The sequence below is a fragment of the Zootoca vivipara genome, chromosome 1, assembly GCF_963506605.1.
Source record: "Zootoca vivipara chromosome 1, rZooViv1.1, whole genome shotgun sequence".
NCBI classification, from domain to species: domain Eukaryota; kingdom Metazoa; phylum Chordata; class Lepidosauria; order Squamata; family Lacertidae; genus Zootoca; species Zootoca vivipara.
Window position 1 is genome coordinate 114,405,443 of NC_083276.1, and position 24,595 is coordinate 114,430,037.

The 24,595-nt window shown below is 42.3% G+C and overlaps 1 protein-coding gene across 1 annotated transcript in view; it reads right to left on the reverse strand.

Moving 5' to 3' along the window:
* AGPS (alkylglycerone phosphate synthase) overlaps positions 1 to 22,895 on the reverse strand; it is a 51,298-nt gene extending 28,403 nt beyond the window's left edge. The window contains exons 1-5 of the mRNA XM_035134601.2: positions 22,666 to 22,895; positions 4,960 to 5,049; positions 2,546 to 2,636; positions 194 to 314; positions 23 to 97 (exon numbers count right to left, since the gene is read on the reverse strand). Of these exons, the coding sequence (XP_034990492.1) occupies positions 23 to 97; positions 194 to 314; positions 2,546 to 2,636; positions 4,960 to 5,049; positions 22,666 to 22,856 (568 nt within the window). The 5' untranslated portion in view covers positions 22,857 to 22,895. The remainder of the gene's footprint in view (positions 1 to 22; positions 98 to 193; positions 315 to 2,545; positions 2,637 to 4,959; positions 5,050 to 22,665) is intronic.
* Positions 22,896 to 24,595: the final 1,700 nt, after the last annotated feature.

Here is a 24,595-nt window from a genome sequence, read left to right on the forward strand (position 1 = left end):
AAAAACATTCTAAAGAGCTTACCTGGCCATACAACTATATCAGGAACTCGTTGAAACATTCCTTCCCTGAGCTCATATAGTTCATGTAAGCAATGACCTAAAGTACAAAGGAGGGGGGAGATGTTTAAAAAGATGTCAAGTTAAAAAATAAACATACAGTTAAAATGCACTGTGTGGGGGCGTGATATCTTACCATGAGCTCTGAATATCCTAGCTTCTGCTTCTTGGGTATACGATATTTTAGCAGCTTGGAGGTCTTTGATAAATTCTTCATTTGCAATAGAAGGAGGCACATCACTAAGATTCAGGGATGCCTTCAATGTAAGAGAAAAACACAGCTATGCTCAGTGCACATGTTCAGAAGAATAAACTCCCGCAGAGAGGCAAGGTACTTCTACAAGAAGAGAAATGCCAAGCTCTTGTGGAACCAATTCATTTTTGTGTTGTCCCCTTTCAAGTTATTTATTTCTATGTATTATTGCACTTACATAGCACCTTTCTAACAAGGGAGCCAGGGCGACACACATTTTTGAAATACTAACACCAAAATGTGCTAGAGAATTGCAGAGTCTTCTTAGGCTCACTGGAAGCTGATGGCAATAGCTTCCTGGCCTGGCCTTCCTTGTTTCAGTCTTTCCTCAGGTCACAAATGTTTTAAATAGTCCTAGGGAAGGTGCGGGAGAGACAAACCATTGATGGTTCTTACCAGAAGCCAATGGTCAAGTATGCGCTCCCTAGCATGGGCTTCCTTGATGCTGCCCTCCCTCACGGCACACAGGTTTCTCTTAGGCTTCGTATCACATGAGAAGAGCCTAAAAGCACTCCTTCAAGGCTGGGACACCATTCACTCAACCCATTTACTGGTGTTCAAATCGGGTAAAAACCCTTTACCTTTCTTGTGGTCAACGTTCAGCTCATTCAACATCACTGTTATATTTCAAAGGAGTTTTATTTTCTGTTATCTGTGCCCAAACCAATGGTGTTAAAAGAAAACGAGGATACCACTTGCTTTCTCCCTGCTTCATTTCTGCCTACCTGAGCTACACCCAGCTGAGAGGCACTAGCATCAGACAGATTTCTACTGAAAAGGGGATATTCCACCGCATGGTGCTTCTACTCTAGCCATCAAGTATCACTGACCTCTAAAATATTGGTCCGAAGTAGATTACTGTACACTTAATGAATGGAAGGTAAAGGCTCTCAGAACTGAAAGTTTTAATTGCATTTATCCAACCCACTTCCATTTAACTCTAGTAGAAATGCAAGTCCTTTTTAGGAGATCCTGAGCTCAGGCTATACTTCATTACATTCTCCTTCTTGGAAAAGACATCTGCTTCTCCATTTAGGTCTGCCCCAAGCGATTTAACAATTGCACTGCAAAGCAATTGTTCTCAACAAATTCTACTGCAATACTGAGAAATGCAGCTTAGCATAAGAATGCAGGCAAAGCAGTGGGGCAGGGTTATACCTCAACAGCAACCAAGTTACATCATGCCAGCTTGCTTCCAAAACTTCCAACTGACAAGCAGGACACACTTTCCCCTGGATTTAAAAGCATGCTTTACAATCCAATCTCTTGTTGGAGATTTAATATACATTTGTATTTGTGCCAACGCTACTAGTTAAAAATAAACATGTCCTCGACTTCGGTAATCAGATTGCTAACCTGTTGCATGTGTGGTTTGTGGCACTTGTGGACAAGAGTAGGTGGTGCCTATATCCCAGCTATGGCCTGGAGGGGACTTCTCTGCCTCCCCCACGCTGGGGTGCTGCCTTGTCTCAGTAGCCTCGATTCAAACTGTCCCAAAGTAAAAGGACATTGGCACATTCATTCTGGACTTGACTTGTGGCACACTTGCTAAAAACGATGGCGACCAGTGGTACAGGGAACAATTTCAATGCTTCACAGCTAACTAGGGCATCTGGAATTAGCAGGTACCTGTGTTGGGATTTTATTAACTTAAATGTGTACCTGCCCATCTATATTTGATCACTTTAATTGGCCAAGTATCTGGAGGGCAAGTGTAAAGGTATTGATCAAAAGACTAAACAATCAGTGACCAAGAAACCTTCCAGAAACATAGCATTGGTATGTTAGCCATTTGATATTTATACCAGCTTTTTTTATCCACAGAGCAACTGAGAACTCGTAAATCATAACATTGTAAAAATAGATTAAAAATATAAAAATATAAAATACAGAAGCAAAACACTAAAAGTCTGTCGAAAGAAAAGGATTTTCAATCTGTGTCCAATGTAATGTAACATTACTATGAAAGGTTACAGAGGAAAGGAGCCTAATCAAATCGGATTAAATAAGATACTTCATTTTTAGACACAGATTCACACTGAACCATATAGCAAGGAACTACAGGGCACTGGTAGCAAGGCTGGGAAAGGCCTCTGCCCAAGTTCTCGGATATCATATAGTACAAAAAAGACAAAGGTGATGGATCAGTGGTTAAACCTTATTCCAACCGCATGCAAAGAAATCTTAGAAGTCGCACTGACTTACACCAAATTAGATGTTCATTTATATACTTACTCTAGAAGTACTCTTATGCTCCGTATTTCCGCCCATAAATTTCTCCATCCAGTCTAGTAAAAAAGGCAACACCGTACCACCTAGCCGGTACCTGAATTCGAAAGTATTTTAGTCAGTTCTTTCTAGCCTGAAGCTAGTACAAATCTAGTATTTTATTTGTGCAAACATACACATAATGAGTATGTAATTTCTGGAAGGAAGAGACTGAGGATCCAGGAAATTATAGATGTGTCAGTCTCGCCTATCCAGGTGAGTTGCAAAGAGTTTTAATATGAGCCATTCTTAAGCAGAAAGAAGGATCAGCCTTGTGGGTGAAGTGCCAGAACAGCTTCTGCAAGGGAAAGTAGTGCTCAACAACCTTTCATAATCCTGAGTCAAATAAACACCCAGTGTTGTACAGTTATATACTTTTGAATTGTCCAAATGCTTTTTGAAAGCCATCAAAGATGAAGATAACATGGCAGTAAGGGGGCAAGAACCCTCTTACAGATAGTAGTTAATTAAAATCATGAGCAGAGAGTAGGGTGGTTGTTTTTGGTAATAACACAAAGTTTGGTATTGGGAACAGAGCTATTTAACTTATTCATAAATTATCTGGTGATTTGCGACATAAACAACTTGTTGCCTGGAAAGGTAGTTAACAGAACAAAGTCTGAAGCATACTAAAGAGTTCCCACATATTTCTCTGGTCTGGGTAAATAAACAAAACGGCTGAACGGGGCTGAAATGAAAAGCCACAATTGCATTCGTTCATGGCATGCTCACATTTAGAATATTGTGTACAGTTCAGGATGCCCCAAAGGCAGCACCCAAAGAGAATTAGCGCAGAGCTGCCAATGGTATATACAGGACAAATACAAAGGATCAGAAGTTGAAGCCTATTTCCTTCAAGTTTTCAGGGATCAATCTGCAGGGGAAGGCACCTAAATTAGATTGAACAATTAAACAGTAGCTGAAGAGAAGTTATTCCTTGAAAAACTAGAAGTCATCCTATTAACTGACATCAAGTTTACTACAGGAGGAATTACAAATACTGTATTTCCAGAAAAGAATAATCCAAGTGCTGCAGTACTTTAATATAAGTGATGTGGCTAAATTTTGAATATGGCATGAGGTTCTTTTGAAGAAAAGATGACTGGGAGACTACAGCTGGGGAAGAGAAGCCAAGACGAACAGGGGTTAGAGCATCTTTCCTATATGGAAGAGCTGCAGCATTTGCGGCTTTTTAGTTCAGGAAAAAAGACATGGATGTATTTTTTTTAAAGATAAAAGTTACGCAAACTGTGAAGCAAGTGAATAGAAATAAGTTTGGCCATCTCTAATAATACTAGACCTTTGATTTACCCAATGAAATTAACTGGGCGATAGCGTCAGGATTCGCAAAATGTGAAGTACACCTTTCATGTGCTCATGAAAGTCACAATCGCATGATCTGGCAACAGCCAGTGGCTTAAAAGGTTTTAGCAAAGTATTGGACAAATGAATTTAGGATTAGCAAAATGAAGCACATCTTTACACAACATAAATAGCTGATGAAAGTCACCATCGTACATTGTGGCAACAGCCAGTGGCTTAAATAGTATTATAGAGGATGATTAGGCAAATTCATGGAAAAGTCTCTCATAAAAAAGGTATGAGAACTGATATCAAAAAAGCATCTCCACATTCGGTGATCATCCTTGCCAAGTAGGGCACCAGTATGGCAGAGTTATTGCCGTCTTGCCTTACAGGGTTTTTGGAAGCATCTATACAGCCATTACAGGAAATGGGATGTTGGATGAGATGAGCTCCTAGTTTGATTAAGCAGGGATCAAACTTGAAATTACGTTCACATAAAGATTAATTAACTCATCTGTATACATAATAAGGGTAGGATTCCAACAAATCCTCTGGTCCTTGTAGTTAACCAACCTGTGGCTCTAAAGACATTACTGAAGCACAACTCCCATCCATGATTTTTGGCCATGGTGGCTGGGGTTGATGGGAGCTGGAAGTCCAGCACCCACTTGCATCTTGGCTCATGAAGGATGATGCAACAGATGTGCATAAAGGAATGGATCACCTATGGGATTGGCGTGATGCTGGGACGGTGGTCAGACAACGTCCCGAGTACCCGAGTCTGGGTGACAAAGCCAAGCCTCAAAAACTACAGACTAGTAGAAGTGGCCAGACACTCACTCCAACCCCGCCCCTCTTTTCTACAAATCCACGCAACAATCAGGGTAACAGCTTTGGCTTTAGTCTGCCACCGATGAACTATTCACATAAAGGTAACCAATAGACCATATACTTGACGGGCAATCCACCCAAAAGCCAATGATATTACTTCACCTACTATTTAATATCCACTGCGTGCTTTTAAATCCCACCCACCCCCATCCCTTAGAAATATTATGTATCTACAAGGATGTTACCTTTTCCCTGTGAATTCTGCTTGTCCCTTCTTATTGACGATGAATTTTGAGTCATTGTAACCCCATCCGTTCCACTTAAAAACTTCTTGCCTAAAAGGGAAAGGAGGATAAAAAGTATATGACTTGTTAGTTCACTATGTTGTTTACTCATTTTCGTCAACGTTATAATTCTAAGATATAATTCTAACGAAACCTTACATCAGCTTGAATGGTTATATAACCGATGTACAAAGTTGTATGTAGGCCCTTAGCTGCTTATAATCACTTCTGTATACCAAAAATGACAGCAATGCTTCTGAACACCAGTTGCTGGAAGCTGACGGAGCCACATCTGCCCTAGAGCCTGAGATTTACCACCCCTTGAGTGTGCAGAAAGACCTGTTGTGATCATTTTCTAGAGCAAATGTTCAATAAAGGCAATCCTAACCTAGCTAAAATAAACTAGATTCACAACTGTGTCTGGTGGTTTAATTTTGATAAGAATAAAGCAAAACTCAAGTGCACTACACATCTGGTGTGAAAGTTAAAAGTGACAGCTTGCTCCTTCGATGCATTCCTCGTCTACGGTGTTAAGAAAATCACCCCTAAAATGTTTCCACAGAACTATGCTTAGAAAAATTCAAACTGTGAGAACAGCATATTAAAACAGGATGCTATGTAATTCTAAAACACTCCTCCATCCAAAACATACAGCTTTTGCACTGCCAATTTTAAAAGAGCACTACTCATATTTTTTTACAAAGCAACAGAACTTACAACATATGCACCACCCCCAAAAAAAATTCCAGAAAGAAGACATTCAGGGAAGAATGATCAAAAGGTCTGGGAAGATTAGCTGTTCACAATCCAACAACGGATTATATCAGGAAATATTATCAAGAGGAAGCTATGGCACACAAAGCACCACCCACAAGGTGGCGATATTTCCATTTATTTGAATAAAGCAGGCAATCCTTTTGTAAGATCTTCATATCAAAGCAAGCAGATATTTACAAAAAAAGCCAAGTAACTAATATTCAACTTCATTCATCCGCAAAAGGTTAGAAAGTGTCTTTCAGCCACATTAAATGTGTGTTTCTTAGATGCCAATTGTCACTTGGATTTCATTTCTGGACCCTACCACTTCATACAGATTACTTTAAGTCAGGGAGCAGTGTTAGAAACTCATATATAAACTAGGTGCCAAATAGCTCCTTAAACAAAGGTTGCAAGCGGCAAAACAGAATGTCTAGTTGCCATTTTGGGGAAAGACGACTTTAAAATCTTATTTTTCCAATGATGGACTGACTGGGATTGATGGGGGCCATCATTCTGACATCAAGAATCCCCCCATTTGTCAAAATTTGCAGTGAGATTTGGGTCACCACGAATAAATTTCATACTCTCTAGCCAGTCTGATGAAGCAGTTAGAATGTGGGACTGGAACCAGGCAGGCAAGCACAGCATTCGAATGTCACTCAGCTAGGACACTCGCTGGATGAACAGTCTCTCAGCCTAAGCTTCCTCACATGGTGGTTGTGAGGATAAAAATGGAGAGGAGGAGAACTATGTATTGGTCACCTTGAGCTCCTTGGAGGACAGGTGGTCTATAAAGGTAATACTGAAAGGAATACTAAAAGAAAATAAATGAATACTGCTCCAATAAGCCATCCTATCTACAGACATCCTTTCTTCTTACCATATCTTTTTCAGACATTTCCCCACTCTATTAATCGTGCCATTGAAGCTCACATTCCTAAATTAAAATATGTGACCGGTGTCGCCTAAGGTTTAAGGTACACATTGACAATTGACTTCAACTCTGGTGATGTTAGTGGGAAGCTGTTTGAAAAAAACGCATGGTTGAATTAATAACCTAGCCAATGGAAATAATACAAAATAAATATGGAAATTGGAACAGATACAATACTAGTTAACTACCACAACTGTAATTTTAGATACATATATTTTTGGATAATTATTTCCAAGAAAAAGCACATATATTTATGCCCCAGGCTCTTCAGGTATGCCAAAATGAGCAGGTTAATAGTTTTAAGTAGCTTCATATCCCACCAGTCTTTAAAATCTAAATCAGGCATCCCCAAATTGTGGCTCTCCAGATGTTTTGGCCTACAACTCCCATGATCCCTAGCTAACAGGACCAGTGGTTGGGGAAGATGGGAATTGTAGTCCAAAACATCTGGAGGGCCGAAGTTTGGGGATGCCTGATCTAAATCATAGGTAAAATCTAGTGTCATGCAGAACTTCCCTCTACAGTGGTGCCTCGCTTAACGAATGCCCTGCTTAACGAAATTTCCGCTTAACGAAATGATTTTTCAAGTGGAGGTTGCCTAGCTAGATGAATTCGTTTTATGAAAAATTCATCTAGCGAATCGCGGTTTCCCATAGGAATGCATTGAAATTCAGTTAATGCATTCCTATGGGCAAAAAAAAATCGCTAGACGAATTTTTCGTTATAAGAAAAGACCTGTGGAACGAATTAAATTTGTCTAGCGAGGCACCACTTTACTCTCTGTAGCTGACTGGGCAGGCACACAAGGGAACTACAGGGAGAAGGAAATCAAGGGGAAGTCCCATTGTTTAAGCGGAAGTGCATCCCACTGGCAGACAGATGTGTACACTATGGAATTGTTTGGTTTAAATAAATAAATAAATAAATGAAATAAGGAGAGCTTTTAAAAGTTTCCACCCCTCAAATGGAATATGTGTAGTGAGGGTGAAAGAGGAAAGCGCAAAATATGGTCTGAAGCTCAACATCAAAAAAACCAAGATCATGGCCACTGGTCCCATCACCTCCTGGCAAATAGAAGGGGAAGAAACGGAGGCAGTGAGAGATTTTACTTTCAGCAGTCACGAAATTAAAAGACGCCTGCTTCTTGGGAGAAAAGCAATGGCAAACCTAGACAGCATCTTAAAATGCAGAGACGTCACCTTGCCGACAAAGGTCCGTATAGTTAAAGCTATGGTCTTCCCAGTATTGATGTATGGAATTGAGAGCTGGAGCATAAAGAAGGCTGATCGCCAAAGAATTGATGCTTTTGAATTACAGTGGTGCCTCGCTAGACGAAATTAATTCATTCCACGGGTCAATTTGTGTAACGAATGTTTTGTCTGGCGAGTTGCGGTTTCCCATAGGAATGCATTGAAACTTAATAAATGCGTACCTATGGGCGCCGGGGGACTGGCGGCGGGGAAGGCAGGCAGGCAGGCGCTTGGTCTCTTGCCTGCCTGCCTTCCCCACCACCTGTCACACGAAGATCGGCGGGCGCTGCTTGCCGGGCTTGTCAAGGCAGATCGTTCCTCCGCCTTTCACCCACCCCGCCTGTCACACAGCACAGAGCCAAAGATCGGCAGGCGCTGCTTGCTGGGCTTGTCAAGGCGGATCGTTCCTCCGCCTTTCACCCCGCCTGTCACACAGCACCACTACCACCCACATCATTAATTACTTGAATCTGAGAACTATCATAAATGCAGATGTTACACCATAGCTTAACAGACAACTTAACACAGTGCTTCTAAAGGTGTGGTACGCCCCACTGGTGAAGCAGGAGAGGATGGCATGTGCAGGAGGAAGATTAAAGGACAATTTAAAAAAATAAAGTATCAAAATCACTTTTATTTGCAGAACATGGATATATATATATATTTGAAATGAGAGCATGAGCATCAAGTGATACTGAAAACAATCCTAGTTGTGATCCAGAATCACCATTCAAACAGAGTACTGGAGAAGACTACCGGGTAGTTTAATTCAACACCAGTAGAAGGCCTAAGCAGGCCTCCAAAAAAGAAAGTTAGTCAACAATATGTGGATAGCTATCAAAGTCTGTTTCACATGGACTGAAGATGAAAATGTCCCTCATGTGTTTGATCTGCAGTGAGAAGCTTTCCAATTCCAATGTGGCCTCCAAACATATGAAAATACGTTTCAATATTTTGAAAGGCAGTTGGAACAGCGGAAATGCCAACTATTGTATTTCGAAAAATGAGTAAAGTCTCAGGTAAGATGCAAATTGTATCTTTCCAACTGGATGAATTGATTGCTCAACAGACAAAAACCATACACAGTAGCTGAAAAATTGATTAAGCCTGTCTGCAGCTTGATTGTGAAAAATTTGTTTGATGATGATGCTGAATAACAAGTTATGGAAATTCCTTTGTCTGGCGATATAATTCACTGAAGAATAGTTAATGTCAACAAATACTAAGGCACTTTTGCAAATTGCAGCTATACAGGACTGACACTGAATGAGGAGGAGGAAATGGCCTACATTTTCAGCGATCACAACTTGAAAATGAAACACAGAAATATGTCACTGAACTCTTTTTGGATGTACAACAAGAAACTATGTCCACAACTCTCTTGATTGAGCATTGGCTATTCTTTTACAGCTCTCCATGACATATTGCTGTGAACAAACATTTACAACTCTAACAAATATGGAAGATCAGAAAAGAGAAAGGCTTCATTGTGTTGATAGATGACAGTTCATTTGTCTCAAATTAGGCCTAATATAAATGAGATTACCCAGAAAAAGTTCACATCTGTCACTGAGTATTTAAGATACGTAAGCAAAAGGCCCTATCTCTCAAAGTTTTAGCAAAAAAAGTGCTGGAGGCTCAGGCCAAAGGCACCAAATATAATTAATAGTAGTAGTAGTAGAATCAGAGTGGTAGAGCTGCAAGGGGCCTCAAGGGTCATCTAGTCCAACCCCTACAATGCAGGAATCTGAACTAAAGCAATAATGACAGGTGGCCATCCAACCTCTGCTTAAAAACCTCCAAGGAAGGGGATTCACAACCTCCCAAGGGAGTCCATTCCGCTGTTGAACAGCCCTTACTATCAGAAAGTCATTCCTGATGTTTAGTTGGAAGTTCCTCTCTTGCAACTTGCAGCCATTGGTTTAGGTCCTACCTTCCGGAGCATGAGAAAACAAGCTTGCTCCACCTTCCATGTGACAGCCCTTTAGATACTTGAAGATGGCTGCCTAATCTCCTCTCTTCCAGGCTAAACATTCCCAATTCCCTCAACTATTCCTCATAAGCAGCATTTGAAATTCACTGGAGGACTTCTGCTTGGGCACCGTTGAAGATGGCTGAAAATAACATCGCTCCGGCTATCATGGGGTAATTAGAGGCTGAGATGGGAGTAATCAGCCTCCCTAAATCTTCCCAGGGGTACGGGAAGATGCAGTCTCATCTGCAGATGCCCATCAACCAGCTTCGACTTCGGAAGGAAGGAGGGGCTGAGGGCACTGGATGGAAGCCCCCGAGATAGTCTGGCTCTCCTGGACGCCGCTTCTGCAAAGCGACCAAGTTCCAATTCTTAAAAGGAAATATTAGATTTAAGTTTTGGGCATGCTTCAGACGAGGTGGGAAGATTTACTCTGCTAAGCCCGGCCACTGAGGAAATAAAAGATAACCAAGGAATGTTTACATTGGAGCCAGAATGGTATGTGACGGAGCGGACGGGGGGGGGGGGAGACTCACTTTACTACCGTATATACCTAATGAAAAACCCCTAGAAGAACCGTCTTTGATATCTATAGCAAGTGAGACTTGAAAGTTGTAATCTATTGAGATAATATGGTTTCTTAAATATAAACTGTGTGGAAATGAAAATATAAACAAAGCTTTTATTTTCCGACTTGCTTGGAAGGTGACTAAAGATTCCCTAAATCAGCATTTGGATTAATTGATCAAATGATATTTGTATAATTTGGAATATGATTGAGTAATTAAAGTGGAAAATGTAATTAAAATGATTTTAAAAAATATGAAATTCACCAGAGGCATTTTGCACCTGGCTATCGGCCACTTGCAACCAAGTGAAGATGCCCGGGTGGCCAGAATGGCGCCTGATGTCTCCACCATGTGGAGGTGCATGCCTGGGTATCCTTAGAACTTGCCTGTTTTCACATGCTAACAGCACATCCTGTAGAATTCTATTTGTGTTATTTTATCTGCACAATCAGAGCAAATTTCGGGAATCAAGAAGTCATGTTGAAAAACACAACTTTGAAGCCACCTGGCCCCAAAATGGCAACTAGACATTCCATTTTGGCGACTTCCAAACCATTTAAGGAGCCATTTGCCACCTAACGTATATATTAGTTTAATACTGTTCATAAGTCTTGGTTTGCAGAGTCTTGATCATCTTAGTCACTCTCCTCTGTACACATTCTAGCTTGTCAATGTCCTTCTTAAATTGTTGTGTCCAGAACTAGACAGTACTACAGGCGTGGTCTGACCAAGGCATAATGGAGCCGTACTATTACTTCCCTTGATCTGAACACTAAACTTCTGTCAATGCAGCTTAGTATTAGCTTTTTTTGTTTATTTGTGTTGCTGCTGCATCACTTTTGACTCATGTTAAGCTTGTGTCTACTAAGATCCCTAGATCCTTTTCACATGTACTGTTAGTAAGCCAGGTGCCCCCCATCTTTTATTTGTGCACCTGGTTCTGCCAGCCTAAGTGCAGAGCAGGCATCCCCAAACTGCAGCCCTCCAGGTGTTTTGGCCTACAACTCCCATGATCCCTCGCTAACAGGACCAGTGGTCGGGGAAGATGGGAATTATAGTCCAAAACATCTGGAGGGCCGAAGCTTGGGGGTGCCTGGTGTAGAGCCTTACATTTGTCCCTGTTGAATTTCATTTTGTTAATTTGGGCCCAGTTCTCCAATCTGTTATGGTCATATTGAATCCCGATTCTGTCTGCAGCACCAGTTTGGTGTTATCTGCAAATCTGATGAGCATCCCCTCAATTGCTTTGTCCAAGTCTTCTATATACTGTATATAAAAATGTAAGCTTTCCATGTTTGTTATATTCCACGGACTTCTGGTCTACCACCAGTGCTGTGCGGCGACGTTTCCCTCGAGCTCCGAGGGAACGGGCTTCGAGTGGGGGAGGGGAGAGCCTCGAGAGCAACGCGGCCCCCGAAAGAGCTCCAGATAGAGCGTTCTGGAGACGAAGAGCTCGGCGGAGCCTGAAAAAACAACCCCTTTACTCCCCGGTAAGCCCTAGTAGGAGCTCCGTTGCAAGTGGGGTGTCGTGGGCCATCGAGCGCCATTGTTACCCTCTGGAAGTGAAGCTCTGAGCCGGCAGCGGAGAGCGATGGATTGTTCCCAAAGAAAAAGAATTGACATTGGGCACCGTGAGTAAAAAGTTCGATTGGCTTAAAGAATTGGTCACGGTGGGAGATTCTAAAAATGGAAGTCAGTCTCCCACATTGATTATGCTGTGATGCAGTAACCTGACCCCTAGCTGAAAAATTGAAAGAAAGCAATCAATTTGCCAGGAATTGGACTTTTAAAATGCTCCCCTGAAGCAGGCTTGGGAGAGAGAGGTTTGAACTGAGGTAAATCGCCTGCAAGACTTTTAAGAAAGTTAAAAATCCCCCAGGAAGCTGGATCTAGGTTCCTGGAGAGATCAGTGAACGGATTTATAATTTTGTTGTTATCAAGATTATTTCATTGACAATTGGATTGGATTAATTTATAAAGAGATATTGAAGAGGTGTTTAAGACTGTGAATTAAAATTTGGAGCTATAAATGAAAGAATTAAAATGGAGTGGAACAGCCAGAACTGGACTTAAAATGGTGTCTACTTGGAAATTTGATTCCTGCCACTTCCCGGATTTGTTATCTTCTGTTTTCCCATGGGATCTGAGAAGGCAAGACCGATGGCAGACTCAACATCATCACAAGACTTATATTGGCAAAAGATTTATTTGGAACTTTTGGACATTAAAGATGAACTGGTCAAGAATAATAAGCAATTGCAACAAATTAATAAACAATTAAGTGATGCAAGGTGCAGCATGGAAAATGATGTGGAAAGAGAAGAGACCTGTTCTGAGAAATTAGAGGCAAAATCACAAATGACAGACAGTATTAATAATTTGAAAGAACTTAAAAGTTGCAAAGGAGAGGAGGAAGAAGGCTGGCAGAATGTCCCACAAGTGGGAGAGGTGGAACAGAATTCGGATATGAATAAACAACTCCTCAAGGGAGAACCAGGGGGGACTATTGCACTCCCAGTGAGAGAGGGAGTGCAAGGAAATCTCTGGGAAATTGGGAAGGAGGGTGTTGGGAAGCAGTAAGAGAAGGGTGGAAACAGCAGAGTTGGTTTAAAAAATATTGGTGGAAGAGACTTCTGGGAAATCTGGGTCCAGGGGAAGGGGGGATGGATTGCTATTGGATTGTATATAAAGATTATGAGTGATGAGGAAATATTAAAATGGAGTTTCATTGCTGGTAAAAAATTAAGCTAAGGGGAGATATAATTAATAGACTATAAGGAATATATATATATATATATATATATATATATATATATATATATATGAGTTTATACATAAAATTGAATGGTGATAAACAGAGGAAATTTTAATTAATATTGTGAAAACTGCTTTATGATTAATTGAAATAGGGAATCAATGAGGGGGGGGGAACCGGGGAAGTCTATAATGTTATGAAGATTTTATAAGATTATTAGATTATTTTGTGTGTCTTTTTCTTTTCCTGTTTTTTCTTTTTTGTATTTTTTGTCGCTTATTGTTTTTTTCATGTGTGTAAAATGAATAAAGATGATTTTTTTTTAAAAAAAAAGTTTGTTATATTCCACTTTTCCCCGAAACCGCTTGACCAATTGTGTTGAAAATTGGACACGTCACATGCGACTAGGCGAGTGTTTGTATAATAAACTTAGATTATATACCGGTAGATGTCACACCTATCACAGGTAAAAACATGGTTTTGGGGGGAAAGCAGAACAACAAACGTGAGAGATTGCAAAACATCGCCCTTTAGTGGCGAATCCACTGGTACTGCAGCTAGAAAAGCTTCCCTCTCCAAAACGGCTCAGCTAGGGTTCAGGGAAGAACAAAACAGAAGACTGGGCTGAATGGAGGTGGGGGCTCGCCTGCGTTGCAGGTGGGGACAGGACGGGTTCGGGATGGGTCATGGGTCGGGATGGGGTGGGGGAAGTCACAGGGATGAGCCACAGCAACGTGTGGCTGGGTACAGCTAGTTGTTTATAAATATGCTGAACAAAAACAGGCCCAGGACAGAATCTTGCGGCACTCCACTAGTCACTTTTTTCCAGGATCATAGAATTATAGAGTTGGAAGAGACCACAAGGGCCATCCAGTCCAACCCCCTGCCAAGCAGGAAACACCATCAAAGCATTCTTGACATATGCCTGTCAAGCCTCTGCTTAAAGACCTCCAAAGAAGGAGACTCCACCACACTTCTTGGCAGCAAATTCCACTGTCGAACAGCTCTGTCAGGAAGTTCTTCCTAATGTTTAGGTGGAATCTTCTTTCTTGTAGCTTGAATCCATTGCTCCATGTCCGCTTCTCTGGAGCAGCAGAAAACAACCTTTCACCCTCCTCTATATGGCATCCTTTAATATATTTGAAGATGGCAATCATATCACCCCTTAACCTTCTCTTCTCCAGGCTAAACATACCCAGCTCCCTAAGCCCTTCCTCATAAGGCATTGTTTCCAGACCTTTGACCATTTTGGTTGCCCTCCTCTGGGCACGTTCCAGCTTGTCAGTATCCTTCTGTGGTGCCCAGAACTGGACACAGTACTCCAGGTGAGGTCTGACCAGAGCAGATCTAGACGCTATACTCATATTGATGCAGCCCAGAATTGCATTGGCTTTTTTAGCTGCTGCATCACACTGTTGACTCATGTCAAGTTTGTGGTCTACCAGGACTCCTAGATCCTTTTCACATGTACTGCTCTCAAGCCAGGTGTCACCCATCCTGTATTTGTGCCTTTCAATTTTTTTGCCCAAGTGTAGTACTTTACATTTCTCCTTGTTAAAATTCATCTTGTTTGCTTTGGCCCAGTTGTCTAATCTATTAAGGTCATTTTGAAGTGTGATTCTGTCATCTGGGGTATTAGCCACCCCTCCTAATTTGGTGTCATCTGCAAACTTGCTCAGGATGCCCTCAAGCCCATCATCCAAGTCATTGATAAAGTGTTGAATAAGACTGTTGAATAAGACTAGGATGACAAAGAACAGTTAGTGAGCACTCTTTGGGTTTGGTCAGTCAACCAGCTACAAATCCACCTAAGAGTTACCTCATCCAACCCACATTTTACCAGCTTCTCTACAAGAATATCATGGGGAACTTTGTCAAAAGCCTTACTGAAAGCAAGGTACACAACATGCACAGCATTCCCATGATGCACCAAGCTTGTAGCTTTATCCAGAGAAGGAAAGAGGTAGGTGTGCCCTTTTCTTATCTTGGGTTGCACCTAACAACAACAACAATAATTTTGCCATCATCTCACTCTTTTCCCTAATGTGCCAGAGCAGATTACAACAATTAAGACAATATCAAAAACTTAAACTGTAAACAACTTACAACCACAGAAATCTAGTGGGTTTCGGGACTTCCGGGGAGACCTCATGGCTGGTTAGTCATCTCTGTCAAGACTCTTGGCAGAGATAATTAAGTGGGGATTAGTGATGGCTACTGTATCTTATTATATCTGAGGGACAAAGATAACAGGAATTGACCTCCAAATATTCTGGAAGGATTACTCCCTGCCGTGCACCCAAGAAATCTTTGAGGAACATGGACAAGTGATGGGGGAACGGAAGAAAGATAACCTTGCCCAAACACCACAATAACCCTGGAGGGTCAGTCCCTAGGGCAAAGATCAGCAAATCCTCCTTTCGTCAATTATTTTTGAAACTCCTATAAATCACTACTGAGACTCTCTCTCTTATTGGTTAAAATGTTCATTTGAAATATGACCTGACAGTTGGCTTAAGAGCAGATGCCATTAAGGAGCTGATAATGAATGAAGTAAGAAACGTGCTCTTGATACATACCGAATAAAGTTTTTCAAACAGCTAAGAGATTCTCCAACTCTGAAAAAAATTCAGCTTCTTGTTTTCATCTGTTTTCTATTTTTAACCCTCTGTCTTACTGATGAATGTGTTGCTTGAAATGTAAAACTACATGGCTAGGACAGTATGTACTTTGCTTCCATACAGCATCAAAAATTTGGCTACTAGAAACAATAACTGAGTACCAAGCCCATCCAAACTTAGTGGACCTCTAATATCACCCAAACAAATATATGCAGCAGAACATTTTTCTTTTTTAAAGATCTGGAAAAGAATCTACAGCCATTAAAAAAAAATCTTTAAGGGAGACTTTGAAAGTAAGGGACTATCAAAAATACCAAACACCCAGTGTGAGGTTTCACTTGTAGTATAAATTGAGTCAAGGAATGGATCTTGCCAACCATGTGATAATTTGAGTAGATGCACTGAAATCAGTGGACTTAAAACTGCTGTGACTATTTAGGACCATTTCTTCCAATGGGTTTGAGTATGATTTAGCATGATACAACTCATTTGCAAAACGTGTAATGGGGGACCAAAAAACAACACATTTCTTGCCAGCAGCTATGGAGTCTCAGTGAGAGACTGGGGTACTTTCCTGGCCTCAGTAAGCAGGACCCTTGACAAATGCATGTGAATGTAGAAACACAATAATAGAAGATACCAGTCCTCTTGCATGTCATGCCTGGTGTGGCTGAAGTTTCCTGCTTTATGTCCCTGTTGGCAGTAAGCAGAAGAAAAGCAAATCACACACACCTGTCTGTCACCTGGCATCATAAGAGATAAGGCATGGAGATCTGCTTTTCCTGAACTAAGAACAGACATATTGGTCTTAATGCTATGAAACACAGCACTAAGAGCAGAGGTGTGCCTCTGCTTCCTCTTTGGATGGTAAAAGGAAGCAGTATAGGCTTGTCAACAGTGTAGGTATAGTCTAATGGCCCACAGAGGTTGGCTTGGTTCTGGAACTGATCCACCAGCTGAGAATTTCCCTCCACCCCTTTTGAATGCCACCTTCTCCACCAGGCAACCTCCAGCTGTAGAAAAAAGCAAAGTATGTGTGTTTAAGAGCATTGTTGTTCTTATTTCTCACTTTCACATATGCCCAAGGTGATGTCCCAAATACATTAAAAACAGTAACAGAACAGCACAAAACTAATGAAAGATGAATTTACAAGAAATGCAGAATGGACACTGTCAGGGGGTTGTTGCGGCTACTCTAGAGTAACGACGCTCCGCATGCTTGTCTTTCTGCAGTCTTTCTTTCGTGCAGGCTATTTACAGTGAACTGGGTATGTACAACATGTCTACTCAGTCCGACGCAGAATCCGGTACTGAACCACCCCTGGACCTCCTCCAGCATAAGAGCCTAGGGACAGCAAATCTCTTTCCCCTCCTTCTCCTACGTAATTCCGGAACCGGAGGAATGGGTCTGCGCTCCATGTTTTCCTTCTCCCCCCTTTCCCCCCTCTCTCTTCCTCCCTCCTGTGTCGCAGGGGCTCTCCCTTGCTGAGAGAGCCCTGGCCCTCTCTCTCCACTTCCTGGCTGGACTCCTGAGCATCCTCGCTGTTATCGCTGCTTGGGGATGGGCTGCTTCTGATGAGGGGAAGAGGATCCCTATATTCTCTTCCCCTTACAGACACCTACGCAGAAATCTTTTCATCCAGTTGGAACAGCTTATCGGAACAAGAGTGTCCAAAAAAGAGTGCATATAGAAGGAGCATGTCACATTTCAACTGGAGTGCCACTCCACAGAAGAGGCATAGCTCTCTGTTACTGCAGAGCAAGCTTTTGAGATCTTCAGAAGTTGAAGGAGAAACACTCCTGCAAGATGTAGTGACCTACTGGGTATATAAAGGTTAAGGCGGGGCAAGTAAGCTGGTCTTGAGTTGCATAGGGCGACCATGTTCTGCACTACCTGCAGCCTCAGGAACAACTTCAACCCATCAATGCTGTCATGCAAAAGCTTACTTAATCATAGGAACAAGTAGGAGTCAAAAACTGCTAATGACCTCCTTGCCTATGGGCTGATCTCTCTTGGGCAACTGGCTTCTCATGATCGAGGATACAGTCAGTAGCACTTTAGATAGCAAGTCTGCTCCTGCCAGGGGCAAAGCGGGGGTTTAAGAGATCATGTGATAATATGTTAGCAGGACAAATAAAACTTAATGATAATGCACATCATGGTATACCGGGCTTTGCTGTCATTTTTCTGTTTACTTTATCCCAGTCCTTTCACAATGCACCTACCACATTCTCTTGACACATTCCATGAGCTCCTACTGCCCACCAGGAAACTCCCTTAACAAGCAAAGTAATAAACATTTTGTTTTGTAACCATTTGCTTCACAGTCTGAATATCCTTACCTAAATAAAAGGTTGATTTTTTAAAGAAAAGGTATGGGGGGAGAGGGAGCTGTTGGCACTATGCACTGAGAGTAAATCTAGATAAAGTCAACAAGTTTCTTAAAGCCAAACAAGACAAGATGCTTGAGATTCATAAGTGGACGTTCCACTGCTTTGAATTTCAGCAAAAGCAGCTGAAGGAGAATCTAATCCAGATCTGGGCCATGGCACTGCGGGAAGGAGGTTAAGCCACTCTCCTTGCGCTGCTTTTCCAATGAACTCTCCACAAAAATGCACTATTTCCTTGGGGGGGAAATCTTATGCATACTGTATGCCATTTTAATTAAGAAAATTGTGTAAGAGAAAGAGTTACCACCCAACCTTGTAAGTGTTTCAGTCACATTGCCCTGCTTGTTCACCACAATTTAAATAGACAGGAGATTTGACTATCTGGCTGTTCTATCTCATCCTTCCATAGTACTAGTTACAAGTAGGTAGCCGTGTTGGTCTGACGTAGTCGAAACAATAAAAACTTCTTCAGGTACCCCGTTTCCCCTATTTTAAGATGTAGTCATAAAATAAGCCATAGCAGGATTTTTAAGCATTCAATGAATATAAGCCATACCCCGAAAATAAGACATAGTGATAGGCGCAGCAGCAATGCCGGCCGCGGAAGGAGGAGGGAAAAAATAAGACATCCCCTGAAAATAAGCCATAGTGGTTTCTTTTTTTAGGAAAAAATAAATGTAAGACTGTGTCTTATTTTCAGAGAAACACGGTATCTGAAGAAGTGTGCATGCACACGAAAGCTCATACCTATGACAAACTTAGTTGGTCTCTAAGGCGCTACTGGAAGGAATTTTTATTTATATATTTTGTTTCGACTATCTCATCCTGTTCACGTTAAATGGTGGTCTAACTTACTTATCAAACCTTTATTAGGCATTTTGCAAATAAAAGCATAAAAGAGAAAATAACATATAAAAGCCTTGAAATATATATAAAAAGGCAGCAGTTGGCTACATACATATATATATACATATAGAATCAGTGGTCTAACAAGTATTACTGTAATTAGGAATACTATATTTCAAGCATTCAAACAAGGAACTCTGGGTCTAACCAAGCATCAGCTACTAATCAAGATGTCATCAGCTACTAATCAAGATGTCACTACTGTAGTGGCATATTAGTACTGTATAATCTTCAATAATGGAAATATGAAATACCAAATGCACTATAAATGCTATCATGAATGGGTTATTTCTCTACAGGTTCATAGATATATACACTGCAAACACCCCACCCCACCCCTACAAAACTCCTATTTAACTAACTTTGTTTTCAAGACTTTCATTGAACAGAAAAGGGGGAAACTGAATCTGAGCTATTTTGGACATGACCATCAACTGACTTGAACACTCAACTTTTATGTTTCTTGTCTGACACAGGAAGGGGTGTGGGTGTATCTTCCCTGCAATATAATGCACAAGCTGTATCCTTATATAGAGCTCATACCTTAGTGGGGACAGATATACAAGTTCTGTATTTGGACATGGCATCTGAAGCTCATAGCAACTTCTCAGGCACAGGAACCACTCGCCCACAGTGCCACTATCCTGCCCGGATTCAAATGCAGCTTGTATTTTCTTATCCATCTCAACACTGCTTTCAGGCAGATTCCAATGCTCTCTCCCAAGTCAAATGTTATGGAGAAATAGAACCGACTGTCATCAGCATGCTGCTGGTACCTTGCTTCCAAACTCCTAATGATCACTCCTGGCAGCTTCATATAGGTGTTGAACAACAATGGAGTTAAGATAGTACCTTGCAGCACCTCATAATGTAACCTCCAGAAGTCTGAAAAGTACTTTCCCAGTCCCATTCTTAGTCTCAGAAGTAGAACCAAAATCATTGCAACACAGCGCTCCAAATTCCCATTCTCAAGGAAGGTACTATGGTCAATGGTCTCGAAAGCCAAAGAGATCAAGAAACAGGATCAAGCTCACATCCCCCGTCCCACTCCCTGCAAATATCATCCATTAGGAAGACCAAGGGCAACTCAGTCCCGTGGCCAGACCTGAACCCAGATTAGAATAGATCTAAATAATCAGCTATCAAAACATGCTTGCAGCTGCCCCACCACCCTCTAAAAGGGTGTGTTTGTTACTGGTCAACAGTTGTTCCAGTCTAAGGTGTTCAAAGTCGATTTCTTTAGGAGAAGCCACACACCCACCTTTTTCAAGACATCAGAGACCATCCCCCTCAAGTAATGAAGCATTAACCATGCTCTGGACCCAACCAATCAAACCCTGTTGTACTGGATTAGCCCCAGGATGGGAGATTTATTACACCTTGTATTAGAAAGAGTTAATCCACCTCCAACTTAACTGACAGTGCATCTTTAGGAGGCTGGACGGTGCCCGGTTTAAAAAGGAGGGAATAACCGTTTTGGCAGTTGGAAGAGTGGGAGAGTGTGGTGACGAAGAGGGAAGGGGAAGGGTGTGGGACCAGGATAGTGGTGGTTTAGGTTAGGCTTAGGATAACTTGAAGTTAAAGTCTGACAGAGTTAATGTATAACTAAGAGTGTAAACTTATGCATCATTAAGAAAAACCTATGTTCTCAAGAAAATAAATTTCATCTTTTTGTGCCAAAGAGTATAGTCTTGGTTATTCCAGCAGCGCATTAAAACTCACAGAGGTGGAGACTCAGAAAAGGGCAAAACTTACCGGAGAAAAAAGGGATAGTTTGTGTCTTACGAGTCACACAGGAAGGGCAGTACAGTATGGTGAAAACCTAGAGTGCCACAAGTTTGCCAGGGCAATATGCAGACTGATACAGTGGGGATCTGAGTTGAGGCAGTCCCTGTTCTGTAGGCAAGAGGTTGTTCATTCAAATAGCCCTGAGTGTTTGTGAGATCAGGCCATGAAGCTGGAATTAGACTCTCTTTACTGAGAAGCCCAGAATTGAGGGGTACATTTTAAGGCGTAAGGAATTGAGTGGGGATTGCTTTACCCCTGTACCCTTTCGTCTCATAATCTATTGGCAATGTCGGCGAGGGGGTTCGTCACACCTGTCTGCTAAATTTAATAACCCAGGCACTGGTCCAGGGCCTACATATGATCTCCTAATTCAGATGTTATGGAGAAATTAGACTTGAGTGTGCCCCCAAACTCCTAATAATTGCAGCTTCATATAAATATAAAATCATGTGAGTTAGAAGAAAAAACTTTAAACTAAATGGCATGAACCAGTTGGGCTACAAGTTTATAACCTCAATAGCACCAGCCTGATCCAGTAAGACCTGCTGGATCAAATGCAGCTGACTCCCAAATTAGCATGTAGTATTGCAGACTAAGGTTGTAGAAATTCCTTATTGGAAAGAGTGTTAACTTAGAATAACAGAATCAAAATTGTCGAGTTGGAAGGGATCCCAAGAGTCATCTAGTCCAACCATGTTATGAAGCACCACATGCTCTCTTCAAAGCACCAGGTTCACTTGCTATCAAAAAGTGTATTTATGGGAACTAACCAGCAGTCAGACATCTTGCAACTGATGTCCATGAAGAGAACAAAAAGTAACCAAGGAGCAGAAGCGCAGCAATTCTTTCTGGTTAGGTGAACAAATTCAAAGGTCCCAAATCAGTGGTAAGATGCCAAATTTAAGAAGTTATTGCTTTGGGCTATGATAAGAGTACTCCCTCGCTGTATAAAATGAGCCTGACTTCGGAACATGTAAAACATAAATAATCTACTAATGTCGGACACACCTATCTGCCAAAGTTATTCCCCACATAAATAGTGCACACCAAACCCATTCGTCTTCAGGTCCCCCAGAAAATGAGATGCTACTTTTATTTGTTTGTTTACTTCACTGCCTTTTATATCACAAGTACACACCAGGGAAGCCTTCCCCAACCAGCGTCCTCCAGTAGCTTTGGGTTCCCAACTCCCATCATCTTGGGCCGCTGACCATTGGGCTGGACAAGGGGTGCCAACTTCAATAAAATATTGGGGAGCAGGCTGGACCAGCAAGTAAGCAAGCCCCACTCTACATAATCGATGTGGCACATGCACATCACTTGAACGGCAAAGCCCATCAACATTTTTGGGTGTGTGTGAGGCCCGCTCAAATATTTAATTGGGGGGAGGGGAGGGCAAAGGGTCCTCGGCCCTTGGACTCCTACGGTACTTGAAGATGTTGGGAGCTGCAGCCCTAAACGAGATCGGCGAAAGCTGCCCCAAGCTTTTCGAATTAAATGAGGCCAAAGGGTGGGGAGGGGGGGATAACGGAAAGCGGCAACGGCCTTTTCCTTCCTCTCCGTCCCCTTCTTCTTGCAAGGAAAGCACCGGCTTCGGGCCCTTACCGCGAGGGGCGGCGGGGCGAGGCATTGTCCCCCGTCTCGGGAAGCCCCCGTCCAGCTGGCGTCCCACCGGGAGGAACCGCCCTCGCCCAGGCTTCCCCCGCCGCCACACTCGCTTACCGCCTCTTGGGGAAGGTGCTCGGCTGAGGGCGAGCCGGCGCCGGCGCCGCCCGCCCTCGGCACTGGACAGCGGACAGGTGCGCCTCCGGCGGCCCGCTCCTCAGGTGGCCTGAGAGGATCCGCAGCCTCCGGTGCGCAGCCGACGGGGAAGCGCCGCTCTTGCCGCCTGCCGGCCCTTCTGCCGCCGCCATCGCGCTTCCGCGTTGAGCCGTCAACGTCAGGGTGAAAGGTCGAACGCGGCGGCCCGCGGCAGTTATAGGCTGCCCCGGCGCGCACTGCGCGTGTGCGGCCCCGCCCCCCCGAAATTATCCGCTGCATTATCCGCTGAGCCTATTTAGGAGAGCGGGCAATACGATAGGAACCCGCAAGCGGTGGCTCCGCCCATCTCCCCTTCTGGCTCCGCCCCCTGCTTAACGTTGGAATCTTGACCCTGGGCGTAGCCTATTAGCCACCTAGGCAGGTCAAACTGTCCTGCAAAACCTCACCTGTGTGAGAGGTGTCGCCCTGATTGGGTAGAAGTGCCTTGGCAGAATTACACAACTGTAAAGTTGGAAGGGATCTTGTGGGTCATCTAGTCCAACCCCCTGCAATGCAGGAATATGCAGCTGGCACACACAGGAATTGAACCTGCCACCTTGGTGTTACATAAATTAGCACCGGCTCTAACCAAAGAGCTATCCAGGAATGTTTAGGGCCGGCACAATTTCTTAAGGCGCAGGGCTGGCCCATCCATGAGACAAAGTGAGTTGGCCACCTCAGGCGGAAGTATCCATGGGGCACAGCAGATCCCAATGTATATCACATAGAATCATAGAATTGTAGAGTTGGGGGACCCCGGGGTCATCTAGTCCAACCCCTCAGGAATCTCGACATCCAGTTTGAAACCACATCAGCTGAGCTTTGGAAAGTTGTGCTAGCAGTTTTATTGCTGCAGTCAACAATCAACAAAAACTATTTGTGAAGCAACTTCTCTTGATTTCACTATCTTTTGTTTCCAGAGCCAAAGGCTGCTCCTCAAGGACACAGCTGTTTGCAGTGAACAGTTGCTGCACACAGAAATGTTTTAAGTTTCTAGAATAAACTGCTGTATAAACTATCCAACCCCTTCCTTATAACAATAAACACTATATAGATTTAATTTTAAAAGATTCATATTCCTTATAGCCCCAAATCTCAGATTACATCTGTTTTGTTTGATATGCAGAACCAGAGAAGAAATACCGTAGCTAAATTTATCACAAAATGATTTTAAGCAGACCAGCCAGATATTATTCCACCTTTGCTCCTGTTTCACCCAGCCCTTCTTCACTGGCAGGGAGGTTGGGTGGAGGCTGCAATTTTGTAGTTTGCCTCAGGCATATTTTGGGCCAACCCTGTTAAGTAAGGCATTGGTTTTTTGGTTTTGGGTGGACTAGGGTCTTAGTTTGTCAGGTGCTCTCTATGGTTTGGGGAATTTTTATTTTTTATTTTTTAAATGCTTTTGCATTGGGGGTTCACATTTCCTCTCTAATTTTATTTCCTCTCAAACATCATTTTTAATCAAACAAAATAAGGTGGTTTGCAGAAGTTTAGAGTAAAAAATAGCATGTGACAGTAATCAAAATCATCATTGAAGAGACACTGCACATACCTTTGTAAATCAAGAAATCTTTGAGAAAAATGCTTTTTAAAAAAACATCATTGAAATCATTCGAAACTGACTTAATAAAAATGGAGAATGTTACTAGCCCAATGATGGAAGCAAGAAGAGAAACCGATGAAAGAAGAGTGGCAGATGAAATTAATGGACTATGCTGAATTGGCAAAATTGACCGGGAAAATTCAGAACCAGCAGGACCATAATTTCTTGGAAGACTGGAGTAAATTTATGTTTGAAAGACAACTTTAAACAAATGACATCACTAGTAGGGTTACAATAAGTTTTGTAGGT